We start from the raw sequence: 14,914 nt of genomic DNA on the forward strand, positions 1-14,914 counted from the left end.
TGTCCTTTCCTCATCATGACCTTTGAGAGGGACTTCACGATCCTGGGAAAAATGAGCCCTAAAAATGCCAGATGGCTTATCATTTTTTTCCCTTGAAACATTGAATTAATTTGCTATCATTTAATCTGGTGGAAAATGTGATGGAAAGACAAACAAAAGCAAAACAGAGACCGGAGTGGGAGCTCAGTTTGTGGAGTCTGTGCAGTACAGGCAGGAGAGCTGGACCCTGTCTCAAAGCAGGGGTGGGGAGTCGGGGTGGGGGTGGGGGAAAGGAAGAAATGCTTAAAGGAATGTAGTTAAGATTGTCCATGGGGCTCATGGGTGCAGCCATGCACACGCACACACACACACACACACACACACACACACACACACACACACAAACACACACACACACCATGCACACATATAGACTTTCACATACACCACACATGCATATGCTTATGCATATACACATAATACAGAAGTGCACACATATTTATGTGCACCTGCCCCGACACACCTGCACACATGCATATATATAAACCATATATATAAACCACATATATATAAATGTGGCAGAACATAAAAACCCGAGTTTCTTTAAAATTTTTGAACTTGCTTTGAACTCTCAAACCATTTCTGCCTTCCTCTTCCCTGCCCTCCCAAAGGATTCCCCTGTCTCTCCGCCGATTCCATCCCCTCCTCTGTTCCTCTTTTCTTTAGAGAGTCTCTAAAGAGGCATCTGACTTCCTCATTTTGACCAGGTGAGAAAAGTTCCCAAGAGCTCTGGCATATCTGTCCCCAAAGCAAGAAGCTCCACAGTTGTGTTTCTTTAGGAAGTCACTTCCTGGCAGGCAGCCCTCCTGAATACAAGGGTAAAAAAAAACAAAAAAACAAAACAAACATCACTGTCCCCACATCTGCATCTCAATGGTCAGACTGGGACCCCAGCTTCACTGACTCTTTTCTTCTAGGTACTTTTGCTTCTAGAGTTGGATCCCAGAGACCAAACTCCCGAGCAGTTTTAGGAAGATCAGCTGAGTTCATCCCCTCGTTCCTAAGCAGGCTCTTCCAGTGGGCTTTGCTCCAGACTTACATGAAGATGCAAGTGAGAACTGGGGGACTTACTTTTCCTTCTGCACACTTTGTTCCTGCAAGCACAAGCCCTGGGTCTGGCATGTCATCACCCAAGTACACATGGGTCCCCCGGCACAGAATCCGACCTCCTTCCTGCTGTGGGATATTTGTTTCTATGGAAACAGCATTGGTACCAATGACAGGTCGGCTTGCACCACCTTGACACTGGATTTTCCCACACTTGGCATCTCTGGAGGGGTAAGAATAGACAAGCTCAGAAGAAGGGCAGTGTGGAGCAGTGACCACCATGTGAGCAGGGGCAGTGCCATTGCGGCAGGGGGTGTGGCCTCGTACCTCAGCTCACATTTGGCGAAGGCGCTCTTGGAGTCTTTGCCACAGTTACCATAAGGATCTCCTGCAGAGTTGACTCGCTCAAAGCAGATGCCAGGAGCCGGTTTAGCACCTGGAACAGAAGCACAATGGCACCTCCCTCATCACTGATCTGACTTTTTCTAAGCAGCACCAGGCTGGGGGTGGGGAGAGAGGGAAGGGATATTCCATGTTTAGCGGCACACAGTACCCAGCTAGCTCAGGAGTGGGCTGGTGCAAACCTGGAAGGATCTACAGCTGGCATTCTCTCCTGGCTCTGCTCAGAGCAAGCCCACTCGGTGTTCTGTATTGGAGGCTGAGAAGCGTGACCCAAGGTATGTGCGGACTCTCAAGAGACTAGGCCTGGCTGTGCAATCCACTCAGGTCAAGAGCAGGAAGGAGTTGGCTGGTTGGCTGCAGACCAGGGGAAGCTACTCTCTGTAGCAACATCCCACACAGTTCCGGTGAGAAAAGGCAAGCTAGGCAGGCTCCAAGGAGTAGTAATGACTAGTGTGTGTGTGTGTGTGTGTGTGTGTGTGTGTGTGTGTGTGTGTGTGTGTGTATGTGTGTGTAGGGGGGTGAGATCAAGGGGAGAGTAAAGGAGGCAGAAACCCTTTGTTTTTAGTCCTACAGAGCTCCAAGAATAAGCACTGGCTTTCGTGAATGGTCATTTCTGCCGAGATTGTTCTCACAGGCCATAGCTTTATAACACCCAATAGTCACTGTGCATAGAAGGAGATGCCCTGGTGGTGATGGTGGTGGTGGAGTCACAGCCGACAGAGGACCCAAGAAGTGGGCATTTTAAAAATACACATCTTTTAGGTAGGAAAGGGGAGCACATGATTGGTAGCTGCAGAGCCAACGCTTCAGAGGGCTCTTGTATTTCAGTCATGACAGTATCTTCTGGGAACAGCGAGGGAGTCAGGAGAATAGGGCAGATCAAACCGTGACTAGGAGGTGACTTCCCAAAGTCCAGACGTGCCCTGTGTCCTCGGCTCCCAACTGCAGGGAGTCTCTCTGTTTGCCTTCCAAGGTGACAATACAATCTAGAGTTCAATCGCACTTGGTCCATGGCCAGGGCTCCTTTCTTCCTCCTCCTCAGTCACACCCATTGTTCCTTGACCTGTGCTGGACCCTTATCAGCTCCTAGCAGAAATGGTCACCTCATTTAACAGCAAAAGCACACACCATTGCTACCCTCTTTCCATGTGAGTAGGCCTGTGCCTGGTCTTGACCTCTGTACTAGCCTCTCCGTGCCAGACCTTCTGTTTCTTCTGTCTTGAGTCATGGTCTCACTACGTAGATCTGGATGTCCTGGAACTCACTCTGTAGACCAGACTGCTTTAGAACTCACAGAGATCCACCTGCCTCTGCCTCACAAGTGCTGGGATAAAAGGTGTGCGGCACCCCACAATACCTTTCTTTATGTCTCTTAAACATTTTAGACAGGCCTCCTGAGGCTCCTTGTTCAGGTATGCCGGTCTAAGTCAGAACCAATGCTCTGCTGCAGAAAAAGACAAGCACTTGGTCTCCGCGGCATCTTCCTTTTCTGCCACAGACTCAATCTCCTTCACTTGGTTCTGTGTCCACTGACCCTTTCCTGATGAATTGCTTGACTGCCTATGATGCCAGCTGCTCCTCACTTCTTTCTTAGATAGTGACCATCTGGGTAACTCCCCCAGAGAGTCTGTGCACACCCAGAGAGATTTCCCTCCAACTGTGCCATATTGCAGAGAGGCACTGGACAGTTTCAAGCCTTTTTGTTGACTCTTCTTATCCCAGGAAAGAAAGAAAGGAAAAAATTTAAAACAACCAAAAAGATGAGTTTTAGAGAGGGGCTGGAGACGTGGTTGCTAAAGTGCTTTCCAGGACATGAGTTCAGATCTCTAGAGTCCCTGTACAAAGCCAGGCACAGCAACGTACACCTACAAGCTCAGTGCTGAGAAGGCAGAGGCAGGAAGATTCTTGGAGCTTGCTGGACAGTCAGTCTAGCTGAGTTGCTGAAGTCCAGGTTTAGGGAGAATGTTTCTTAGAAAATGAAGATTGTGGATACCACTGGATATCTTGCCCATGTGCACAGAAACATGCATACAAACACACAAACATGCTACCTACGCCCTGAAGTGACTTGTAAAGAGATGGCAGTTTCTGAAGTAACAAGCGTCATGCAATTAAGCCAATTAAATGTTCTCTCCAGCACCCTGAACAGCCCAGCATCCCGAGGTTAACTATGTGTCTCTTCCAGGAAGTGATGAGGAGCGGGAGACTCTGTGTTACAGTTGGCTGTTGACACACGTGTAGCCAGGACACGTCTGTCCATGAGCACAGCAATGGCTTGTGAAGAGGCAAAGGGAACTGACGTGCAGATGGGAGCAAGGCATGGCTTCCTCTACCTCTGTAAACTGGGAGACAGGATAGAGCCGCCTGACTGTGGCACAGGCTGGGGCTATGCCACAACCCTGTATCCTTTCTGTGTTCCTGTCTATGGAGACCATGAATGGGATATTTTACCTCTTCCGCCCTCCAGCAGCCAGGGACTGCAATTTCCATCGGTACCCTGAAGCTGCTCTTTTAACTGGATGGTGCTGGGTGGGTCAGGAAGGCAGGGAGGGAAGGAGCAGAGCTCTGTGTGGAATGTTGGTCCTCATCCACTTGCCTAGTGTTTCCTACTGTAGAGTCTTTAGGCTGTGAGGAGAGATCCCTCACAAGAAACAGATATTTCAAGGCTAAAGATTAAGTCGAATCAAACTTACAGTGATGCACACAGTTGAAAGTTTGCCCAATCTTCATTCCTCCTTTGGCTATCCCCCATATTAGGTTGTAGGCTGATGCTATGCAGGGTTCTGGGCTACTTTCTGGGGCCAATATGTTCCCAGTTAGAGCTCATGGGCACTTCTTAACACTGCTCCCTGTCCCCCTAGTGTCCTACTAGTGTAGCTCACCAGAAATACCCTTCTATGGAGTAACTTCTTTATATAGGAGAGCCAGTGGAGAGAGATTTCCCCTGACTATTTGAAGCAAACTGCTTTTTTAACAATGAGATGCAAGGTAGAAGACGTGAGAGCGTTTGATGGTTGTGCCCAGTACTATCATACTATCTACTCTATCATACTCCTGCTTCCAATACGTTTTCCTTCTAGAATGCCCATTTTACATGGACAGGTATTGCTGACTTTCCAATGGCAGAAGGATGGACACTAAGACTCCTTTCTGGCCAGAGCAGTCTATCTCTCAGGTTACACCATAGGGTCAATGCAGGTACATGGTCTGAATCAATCAGTACGTTTTATGGATCTAGGGCTGCGCGCTCCCTCAGGACCTTCTTCCGTTTCTCCCTTCCCATGGAGGCCGGCTATGATCCTTTCTTCTTTTCCTCTTTCTCTCATGACACTTACTTGTATTTTATCATACTTTTTTTCCCCAATGACTACAAACAGCATTGTATTATGAAAAACTGAACATAATGCCACCAGGGCAGCTTCCTGTCTCTAACACTCCCAGAGGCTGCCATTTGTTCTCTGCAAATGAAGCACCCGGACACATCTCAGTGTTGTGTTTATAGCTGTGGATTTTCTCTTTGTTCCTTGGCATCACATGAAGTGCTGCTGTGCCACCCTGTATAAGTCACTCAAAGTCTGAGGCTTTGCTTTTGGGAAAGATAAATAGCCGTTCCCTCAGAGATGAAGTCCAAGTTCAAAAACTCAGAAGCAGGGGGATTGTAATGGAACGCAGCTTGACTTTCAGAGGACCTGTCACCAAAGGAAAGGCACGAAAAGGAAACCAAGTCACAGATGGCCTTCTTAGCCGATGCTCTCAATCTCTCACTAGTCCATCAGGACAACTACATGCTAGTGTTCTGCGAGGCTATTGTATGTCAGCTGCCAGCTGGTGTTTATCGTTGAGGCAGCATGGTCTAGAATTTGAAAAGCATAAGTCTTGTCTATCCAGTTGCAAGACACTGCAAAGGCAGACATGGGGCTCAAAGTTGCTGTACTTAAAAGTTCTGGGCTGTGTGTCTTCATGAAGGTGAGAGATTGCACATCTATCTCAAGGACAGAAAGGCAACAGTTTTCTTATCGCTCCAGTGCTGCATCCATTAAGGCCTTTGAGTTCTTAATAACGGAACACTCAGTGCTCAGCCTCTAGCAGGAGATAAAACAGCCTCTTGGAGGGAGACTTGACACTGCTCAGCATTTTAATCCCCAGCTTTGGCTTTGAGCGCCGAGGCTCACACTTGCAACCGAGTCTGGAAGTTCTCAGTGTCATGATGTCCTTTGAGAAGAAAATGAAGATGATAGCGTTTTGAATGAAGCCCCAGGTTTACTCACCCTGAGCCTCTCCTTAAGATGATCCTCTGCAAACACACTGCTCTACTTCAGGCCTCTTGGCTCCACCCCCCGCCCCCGTCAGCTCCCTGTCACTTAAATCTACAGACAAAGGCATTGGCATAAGCAGATGGCATCTGCCCCTCTGTTCTCTCCAAGTTGGCCTTTGCTTTTCTCAGGAAATGGAGTCTAAATGAACAAATTCTATCATTTCCTTCTTACACAATAGGACAAGATCCTCTTGATTACCCGACAATATACCTCTTGGCAGAATATCTTTTCTTCCTGTGACTTTCTTTCTTCCTGTATCTTTTCCTTCTGTAAATGTCAGTTACTCTAGGTGATCAGTACAGATAAGGGCCCAGTGGATTTCAAGGAAACAAGCTCGTATAAACCAGCCTCAGCCGTATAGATAAACACTGGATATTTACCAGCCCATAAAACCCCTTTGACCAGGTGACATGGCATAAATCAAATGGCAGTAGGTTCTGGTGGGTGATAATATTGATAATTACATGTTTGGGGACCTCTCCAAGGGAGATCAGTGACTTTTGGCACGTGACGATTACATAACACACCTATGAAGTGAATTGACAAGTGATGTTCACCGTCGCTAGGCTAGAGAGTCTGGCAAACAACACTGCTGAAAGTTAATCTGCCGCCTGAAGAGCTATCCCAGCTCTCTTTTAGCAGGAGTCAAGGTCATGCCATGCCAAGAGAGTCTTCCGGAACATTAAGACTGAACTGGGGATAAGACGCTCAATGCAGACCACGTTTATGTCTAGAATAACCAACATCTAAAATCTTGAGACGCTGGGCAAGGGAGACAGCTCAGTGGGCAAAGTGTTTGCGATACAAGCATGAGAACCTGAGTTCAGATCTCTAGCACCCATGTTAAAACAAAACAAAACAAAACAAAACAAACAAACAAACAAACAAACAAAAACCCCAAAACTGGGCCTGGCAGAACATTTCTGAAATCCCAGCAATGGAAAGTAGAGACAAGAAGATCCGGGGAACTCACTGGCGGTTGCTCTAGCCAGATCAGTGTTCGGGTTCATGAGAGACTGTCAGAAAATAGAGAGTGGTTAGAAAGTGGCTGAGGATGAAGTTTGCTGTCCACTTCTGTCGACTTGTGCTCCAGTGTGTGTGTGTGTGTGTGTGTGTGTGTGTGTGTGTATGTGCACTTTCCAACACAGATGTGGTTGGAAAAAAAACCAGCTAGAGGAAGTTCTTCAACAATATCAATAACAATAATAAGACTAAAAAATGACTAAAGGAACAAACCCACAGGAGGTATTCTGAAAGTTCTTCACAGGGCCACTTAGGAGTTGCAGGCACGCGTTTTGAATTTTCTATGGTTTTACTTTTAGGGAGACCTGGAAGCAGGAGTATTGCCATCTAATGCTGGACTGAGAAAAGCCCATCTCAGAAGGGAATCGTTATCTGGAAGGAAGGTCTTTATCCGGTCAGCATTGAAGCATGAGTAACAGACCATCCTAGGTGTAACCAGAGAATTCAGTATGACTCAACAACGTGGACAGGTCACTGGGTGTGAAGGGCATAGCTGTCCAAGCAACAACTCGAGGAGTTATAGAATTCTGAGTGACCCCCCCTTCCCTGGAGGTCTTCCATGGCCCCTACACAACATGGTCCAGATCTGGGCTCTTGCTGCTAAGTAGGAAGATGAGACACTGTAAATGTATCCTGGACAAAGGCTTCCTTCCTGAATCATGGAAAGTTCATTTGAACCAACCAGTCCAGCACATCTGGCTGGCCAGGGTCCCAGCCCAGGAAGTCACCTCTGTCCCTGGGACTACATCCACCCAGGGCAGGGCTTAGGAGTAGTGGTAGAGAGGATGGGGCACTGAGGGAGTCACATCCTGAGCAAAGCATACTGGGACCAGAGAAAGTATGTTCCTTTGGCACAGCAGGCTCTTGTGTCAGCGTCTTCCACCCAGCAGGACATCAGCAAATGTTTAACAAACCAGAGAATGAACGACAGATGAGAATCTCTGCTGCTGTCCAAGTCACAGTTCTGTATAGACAGAACTCCCTGGACTTCCTGCTTTGGCCCTGTCACCCCTGGGTTCCCTCTACCCCATCCTGGATGCTGGAAACACTAGTAGCCTCTTCCAGATGGCTACTGTATGGCAGTTTCTCTCAGATTACTTCAAATTGGCCACTCTCCACCCCAATCCAAGCTGTCTTTCCTGTCCCCACCACATCTTACCCATTGTCCTGTCCTCTCAGAGACTTTTCTACAAGCCCCAAAGACTTGAGCATCTCTTGAGAGCACACTAAAATGGCACTGACTTGATTTAGATCTACATGGTACTGAGCGCCAGGACTGGTCCTCCATGTATTCTATTACATAGAAGAGTATGGGCTCCACTCATGATGTTATGTGCATGGTGTGATGTGGTGGTTTGAATAGAAATGGCCTCCATAGACTCAAGTGTGTGAATGCTGGGCTCATAGGGAGTGGCACTATTAGGATGTTTGGCCTTGTTGAAGCAAGTGTCTCACTGTTGGGGTGGGTTTTGAGGTCTCCTATGCTCAAGCTATGTGTAGTGTGGCACACAGTCTCCTTCTGCTGCCTGCAGATCAAGATGTAGAACTCTTGGCTCCTCCTGCACCATACTGCCTGCATACTGTCATGCTTCCCAGAAAGATGATAATGGACTAAACCTCTTGAAACTGTAAGCCAGGACCAATTAAATGTTTTCCTTTATAAGAATGACAGTGGTCATGGTGTCTCTTCACAGCGATAAAACCCTAATTAAGACAGGCATATAAAATACTAGCTACAAGAAGGTTCAGGAGCTTTTTGAAGGAGTCTCGAGTAGTTGTTCAATACAAGTCTATCCTCCCTAGTCTGGACCATATCAGTCTGGACCTTATAGGACAAAAGGGACTTTCCAGACATGATTACATTAGAGCTTAAGGTGGCGAGATATAGAGACTTGGGTGGGCCTAATATAATCACATAAGTACTTACAAGGGAGACAGGAGGGGCAGAATCAGACTACAGAAGCAGAGGTCAGAGAACATGGACAGACAGACTGTTGCTGCATTGCTGGCCTTGAAGGAGGGGGGACCAAGAGTCAAGAGCACAGGCAACTTCTGAATGCTGGAAAAGTCAGCAAGACAATGCTCTCCCTGAGAGTCCCTGGATGTGCTATGTCCTGCTAGCACTCAGATCTGAGGACTCTGATCTACAAAATTGTATGTTGTGACTTGTCCTGTCCTGGGCCACTAAGGCTATGGACACAGGGAACACACATAGTGTCTTTAATTGAAAAGCCAGGCAGTCCCACCAAAATGGAGGGAAAGGGCCACGCTGTTTTGCAAGGGGAGGTAGGAGTTCCAAGAAGTCATGGCCACAGCTGGAGGCCTTCTGGGTCCCCTCTCTTCTGAGGATATTCTTTTATGATCTGTGTTGAGAAAGGTCAGTGGGGGCTACATTGAAACCCAGAGAGTCCCTGCCTGAGGTAGATCCCCAGACCTGGCCAATCTGATTTCTTCAGTGCTCTGTGCAAAGAACCACTCCTGGTGACTCCACTGCACCTGAGTCAAGTCCTTCCCAGCCACCACTGAGAAGGTACCTGGGAGAGAGAAGCTAAGTGCAGGTGGGGGTGGGGTTCTCTGGGATGCAGATTATAAAAGCTGCCAGGTTTCAGCTTCAGCCACCATGATGTGGGACATTCAAGAAGGCTGATGCTCTGGCTTTTGAGAAGCTCATCTGTCAATCAGACTGGCTTCTGCATATTTAGTGTGCACCCCTCTCAGTCTCTGTCCACACCCCTCTCCACTCCCTGGCCCTCCCCTTGCATACGCATGTGATATCAGAGGTCGACATTGGCTGTCTCCCTCTGTCACTTCTTTCTCTTATTTTTGAGACAGGTTCTCTCATATATAGGGGCTTGGTGACTGGGTAGGCTGGCTAAAGTAAACTTTAGGGATCCTCTGTCTCTGTGTCCTCACAGAAGGGACTACAGTCTTGTGCTGGCATGTCAGCTCTCTCTCTCTCTCTCTCTCTCTCTCTCTCTCTCTCCCCCCCCTCTCTCTGTGTGTGTGTGTGTGTGTATGTGTGTGTGTGTGTGCATATGTAAATATATATCAGGACTCAGGTCTTCATGTTTGTTTGGCCAGTACTTTACTGACTGAGCCATCTCCTAGCCCCACTGTTCTCAATCTCTGCCTGTCTGTCTGTCTCCCCCTCTTTTAAAATTTATTTTCCCTTGATCAATGCCTGCTTTGGTCACCATGACAGCCAGCAGAGTTACATAGCACAATGGCTTGGGGAACACTGTGCTGTTCCATCTGAGCTCATTCTGGTGCTGGGGCCAGGTCTTAAAGCATAGCTGGGCACTGAAAAAGCTCAGCTCCCATAAAGGGAGCGGCAGAACAGCCACTGTAACCGGAGATAAGTGCTTCCCGCCTATAGAAGGGCTGGAAACAGAGGTCCATTCGAGATGACTGAGGTCTGCTGTAGTAGCCCCTGTCTAAAGTGACCTCGCTTGGCTAAAAGGTGTCTGAGATCCATTCAGAATCCTATGACCATTTGATACTGGTATAATGAGTGTCTTTCTAGTGCTTGTCCCTGTAACAGTGGTACCTTGCTTTGTCTGAATGATCTCATGGGTATCAGGTAAGAGGGCCAGCTAGCACTAAGCCTCTAAAGAGGAAATGTGAAGGACAAGGGGGGGTCTCAGGGCTCTTTGTTCTACATCTCTCAGCACATCCACTTATGGGAGCTACTGTGTCCATCCCACACTTTCTTCTTCCTCAGAAAGCTCCAAGCGAGGGGCATCATTGCTGGGCATTGAGGACTCTCCAGGTCTGGGCGTTGTACCCACGTGGCAGTTAAAACCAGACTTCTGTGTTTAGTCATCATTTTCTGCCTTGATTGACTCCCTTTGGAAACCAGAACCTTGCAGAAACTCTCCAGTTTCTCCAAGAGCTGGCTCAGCCCTAAGTCTCAGTCTGGCTGACCATAGTGGCCTTGCTGGCACTGGGGCCTCTGGCCAGGTCTGAGGTCATCTCCCAGCCTTAAGTAAGGCCTCTGCCAAGCACAGTGGAAAGAAAGAACTGCAATACACTCAGGAAACATTCCCAGTGGAATTCCTAGCCAGGATCCCGAGAGCTGTAAATGGAGCAGGTCCAGAATGGTTTCCAGGTAATGGGACCCTCCCTGGAGTGGTCTCCTACCAATAAATCCCCTATGTGGTAGTGAGGCTTCCAGAGTTGGGGTGAGGGCCCTGGATAGTGAGATCCCCCAGGTGGTGAGGCCTGGGGGTCTGGGAGACTCTGCAGTAGTGAGGCTCTGAAACAGTGAGACTCCAGTGTCTAGGCTGCCATAAGAGAGCCTGGAGCTGACTTCAGAGTGGAGCCCTGGCAGAGACATACAGGAAGGGTTTCCCCCTCAAGCTTTAATCTATTATTATTATTATTATTATTATTATTATTATTATTATTATTATACCCTAATGAGACTTTCGATCAAGGCCTCATTTGCTCATGGGAGTTACACCTGGATGCTGAGTCATGGTGACCAGGTAACCAAGATTAAATCTTAGCCATGCCTCCTGCAGAAGCAGACCTCCTGTCTCAGAGTTTGAGCTTCTTTGCAGAACAGAATGGGCACTCAAGGATGAATCCTCCTCCAAGGAGCAAAGACAGACTCGTGCGCATAAAGCATCCTTCTCCAGTGTCCCTCATAGAGCTGGGAGAGGCCACGTACCTGGTCCCCAGAGCGTGACACACTGCTGCTCATGGGTCTGGCAGATGCCGTTGTAGCAGTAACCATCCACGCCCTGACACGGGTGGCCATCATGTAGGTACACATTGGCTGGACAGTGAGGGGCAGTCCCTGTGCAGAATTCTGGGAGGTCACAGGAGTTGCTGGAGCCCCTGCATGCAGTTCCTGGAGGCTTCAGCTGAAACGACAAGGTACTTAGCACATTGTACCAAGTAGAAGGAAGCACCCTTCAGTTGCTCTCCTGGGGCAGAATGTAGCAGGCTACCTACTACAGTCACACAAACAGGTGGGGATTTCAAAGCCATCCCCTCTGATGATGAGAGATCGTTTAAAATGGTTTTGCATGGTTTATATTTGTGTTATGAGGCTGTGTGGGCAACCAAGAACAGCTCTTGTGGGAACAACAGGTAACAATACGGTTCTCCAAGGAGTAGACAAGATGGCTTTTATTGGACCTCATGTTGAAGAGGTGGACTTTTTTTCTCAGGTTGCTGACGCTATCACATACTTTATGTTGACACTTGTCCTTATCCTTAGGCATTTGCTGGGGAGGTAGAAAAATCAGCAAGATTAGAAGCCCAACAGCAGTGGTAAGCTGTCAACTCATTAAAGAACTGGGGCCCTCTCTGACTTTGCGGGAAAATCTGGAGTGGGGCGGGGGGAGCTGGAAGGTTAGGAGGAGGGTGGGGATGAGCACCAGGAAGTGGCAACAGCCATGAGAGTGGCTACCAAGTGGGGTCTGTTAGACCTCTGACTAGCACCTCATCTTTTGCAGCTGGAGAAGTTAAGGTTCAGGGTGGCTTGTCTGAGCTACATAATCAAGGGCACCGAGTCCCCAGGCTTGCTTGGTGGCATGCAGACTCCCAAAGGCTACAGTGTAGATTCGGCTGCCAACTCCTGAAAGGTGTAAAGCCTGAAAGGAATGGCTTGAAAGCTACACAAGTCGATGGTCGTTGGGCATCAGCACATGTCCCTTCTTCCTCGTGACATCTTGAGTGTAGGCTTGGCTGCTCTCACCTTCTCTTATCCTCTTCCTGGCACTCTCCTGCACTAGTAACTGGGCACCTGGGGGTGCTCACTTCTTACAGCATTCCTCAGAACTTAGTGAACACCAGGAGAAGCCAAATATATATCATTATAACACACTTCTAAATGATGTGCTTGGGTGGGGTGGATAACAGGGAGTTTCCTGCAATCTTTGTGCCAAGATCCGATGCTTAAGTATCAAGGCATAAAAGTCTATCCCAGGAGCCGCTAACACTCAGGCCTCTCCCCTGTCAGACATGCATTCGAAATAAACAGGATTAACAGTGGTGGAAATGCCTAAGCAAGAACACTCATAGCAGCATAAACAGCAAGTCAGGAGACCGCCACTCTGGCACTCAGGATGGCCTGCACTTTCTGTTGGTACAGACAGCCTAGAAACCATCAGCATAGATTCTCTGCTACCTGCCTGATGCCAGACATTGGTGTCAGGCAGGTAAACCTGGCATGACGCTGAGCGACCAGGGTAGCGCCAGGTTCTCCTCCTATTGTTCTCCTCATGGAGCTAAGACCCTTATTCGCATAAATGGCTCATTAAGGTTGAGCTTGGGTTTCTCAGTCCTATTAATTTTTAGCCCACAGACAATTTATCACAGAGAATTAGCAATTAAAATGTGCATTTTTACCAGGTCAGATGATTAACAGAGCAGCAAGGTGGTGAAAGGGTAGCTCCTCAGGACGGGATGAAGTTGGAGAACCGGTCCACTCTACTGCTCCGATGGCACCTGACTGGAGCCACCCAGACCCGTCGGCCACCTCAGGCTAAGCTGAACTCACCTGACAGTCTTCACAGCACTGCCCGTGCGCGCACACAGCATCTGGCTTCAGAGTACAGGTGGTAGCGTTACAGCAGCGATTCGTGCATTCCTGAGGAGGGGAATAGGGTCCATTTGAAGGGTCTTATGAGGTGGTGGCTCTCAGAATGCAAATGTCCACAACCCAAATGACAGTCAAGGATAAGGCCGGCCGCCCAGACCCTAAGATGGAAACCTGCCCCAGAACTGTTTTCCTTGGCACAAGAGCAAAGTGTCTATTAAGTGAACCACCAGGTAAGGCGTTACCAGGAGCTCTCATGTAGCCTTCTCAGGAGGAGGTCTGGGGAAGTTGGGAGCATCTCAGATCAGCAGCACACTGGGGCTTCCAGGGGACTCCTCCTGAAGGGCGTGTTGTAATGAATTGTGCCAGAATCATTGAAGGACATGGAAATTGCTCATTTAAAAACAGATGCATAGATGTGACCTTCAAGAATGAACCCTTCTGAGAGGGATGGGGGTTACAGCTCAGTGGTACAGTACTTGTCTTCAATATTTGTTTAAAACATGGGGGCGGGGGTGGTGGTCTACCTTTGATTTAGAGTATGCAGATGAACTGAGGAAAAACTCAGGCTAGGTCCCTGTGGTCTAGCCAGGTGAATGAGGAAGAAACCCTTGTTTAGCAAAGGCAGGTGTTTGACCTAGTGCATTCTGGGAAGAGGACTGGATGTCAGAATGAGACTGAAGGATGTGGGCACCAAGAGTCCTCATTTTCTCTTATTTTTACTCATCCCTTGTTCCTTCCCCCTCTCTCCCTCCTCCTTCCTCCCTCTCTTCCTTCCATCTTTCTGTCCCCTCTTCCTCCATTTTCTCTCTCTTCTTTTTTTTTCTTCCTCTTATATTAATTATCAAACCCAAGCACTCATGGATGCAAGGTAAGCACTCTTTAAATTGGGCCTTCTTCATCAGCCTTCTTTCTTGTTTTTGGGGACAAGGTCTTTCTATGTGGCCCTGGCTGGCATGGCACCACCTTTGTAGACAGGCTGGCCTTAACCTGTGGTGGCCAATCCTACTACTTCTGCATTCATGGTGTTGGGGTTGTAGGCTTAGGCCACCATACCTGGTTTGAGCATGCCTGTTTTAGAGTATCCAAATTGATAAAAGGCGAGCTGTATCGTGCTCTCTGAAACAAAAACGAGGAAGAAATTCATCTCCTGCAGTAGCTCCTGCACCATGGGAGGACATGGCTTTCTGGCAAAGAGAGATGCGGATCAACACCCTCTGCTTGTTTTAGCAGAAGGCCTGTACTGTTTTGTGTAGTGAATATCTGAAGTCCATGAGCTTTAGAGCATCCTGGTAGCTTGGAATCTGTGCAATTTAGAAGAAAATGCCATAGAATGCTTAGTGCTGCCCAAGTCCTCAACCTTCTATTTGTCATGTGCTCTGAAGAGCTTCTACTAATATAACCAGGCAGCATGAGGCTAATGACATCCATGTCTCAGTATAATAGGTTAGTCCTTAGGACTATCTCTTGTGAATGAACTTATTTGTAGCATAGATATAATTACTAAATTAGCCAGTGATTAGGACAATTTAAGGCA

General features: G+C 48.0%; 1 protein-coding gene across 1 annotated transcript in view; it reads right to left on the reverse strand.

The window, feature by feature from the left end:
- Positions 1 to 14,914, reverse strand: part of Adam12 (a disintegrin and metallopeptidase domain 12 (meltrin alpha)) — a 341,899-nt gene that overhangs the window by 35,195 nt on the left and 291,790 nt on the right. The window contains exons 13-16 of the mRNA NM_007400.2: positions 13,339 to 13,428; positions 11,500 to 11,695; positions 1,414 to 1,522; positions 1,111 to 1,309 (exon numbers count right to left, since the gene is read on the reverse strand). Of these exons, the coding sequence (NP_031426.2) occupies positions 1,111 to 1,309; positions 1,414 to 1,522; positions 11,500 to 11,695; positions 13,339 to 13,428 (594 nt within the window). The remainder of the gene's footprint in view (positions 1 to 1,110; positions 1,310 to 1,413; positions 1,523 to 11,499; positions 11,696 to 13,338; positions 13,429 to 14,914) is intronic.

Source organism: Mus musculus, chromosome 7 (assembly GCF_000001635.26).
Source record: "Mus musculus strain C57BL/6J chromosome 7, GRCm38.p6 C57BL/6J".
Taxonomy (NCBI): Eukaryota; Metazoa; Chordata; class Mammalia; order Rodentia; family Muridae; genus Mus; species Mus musculus.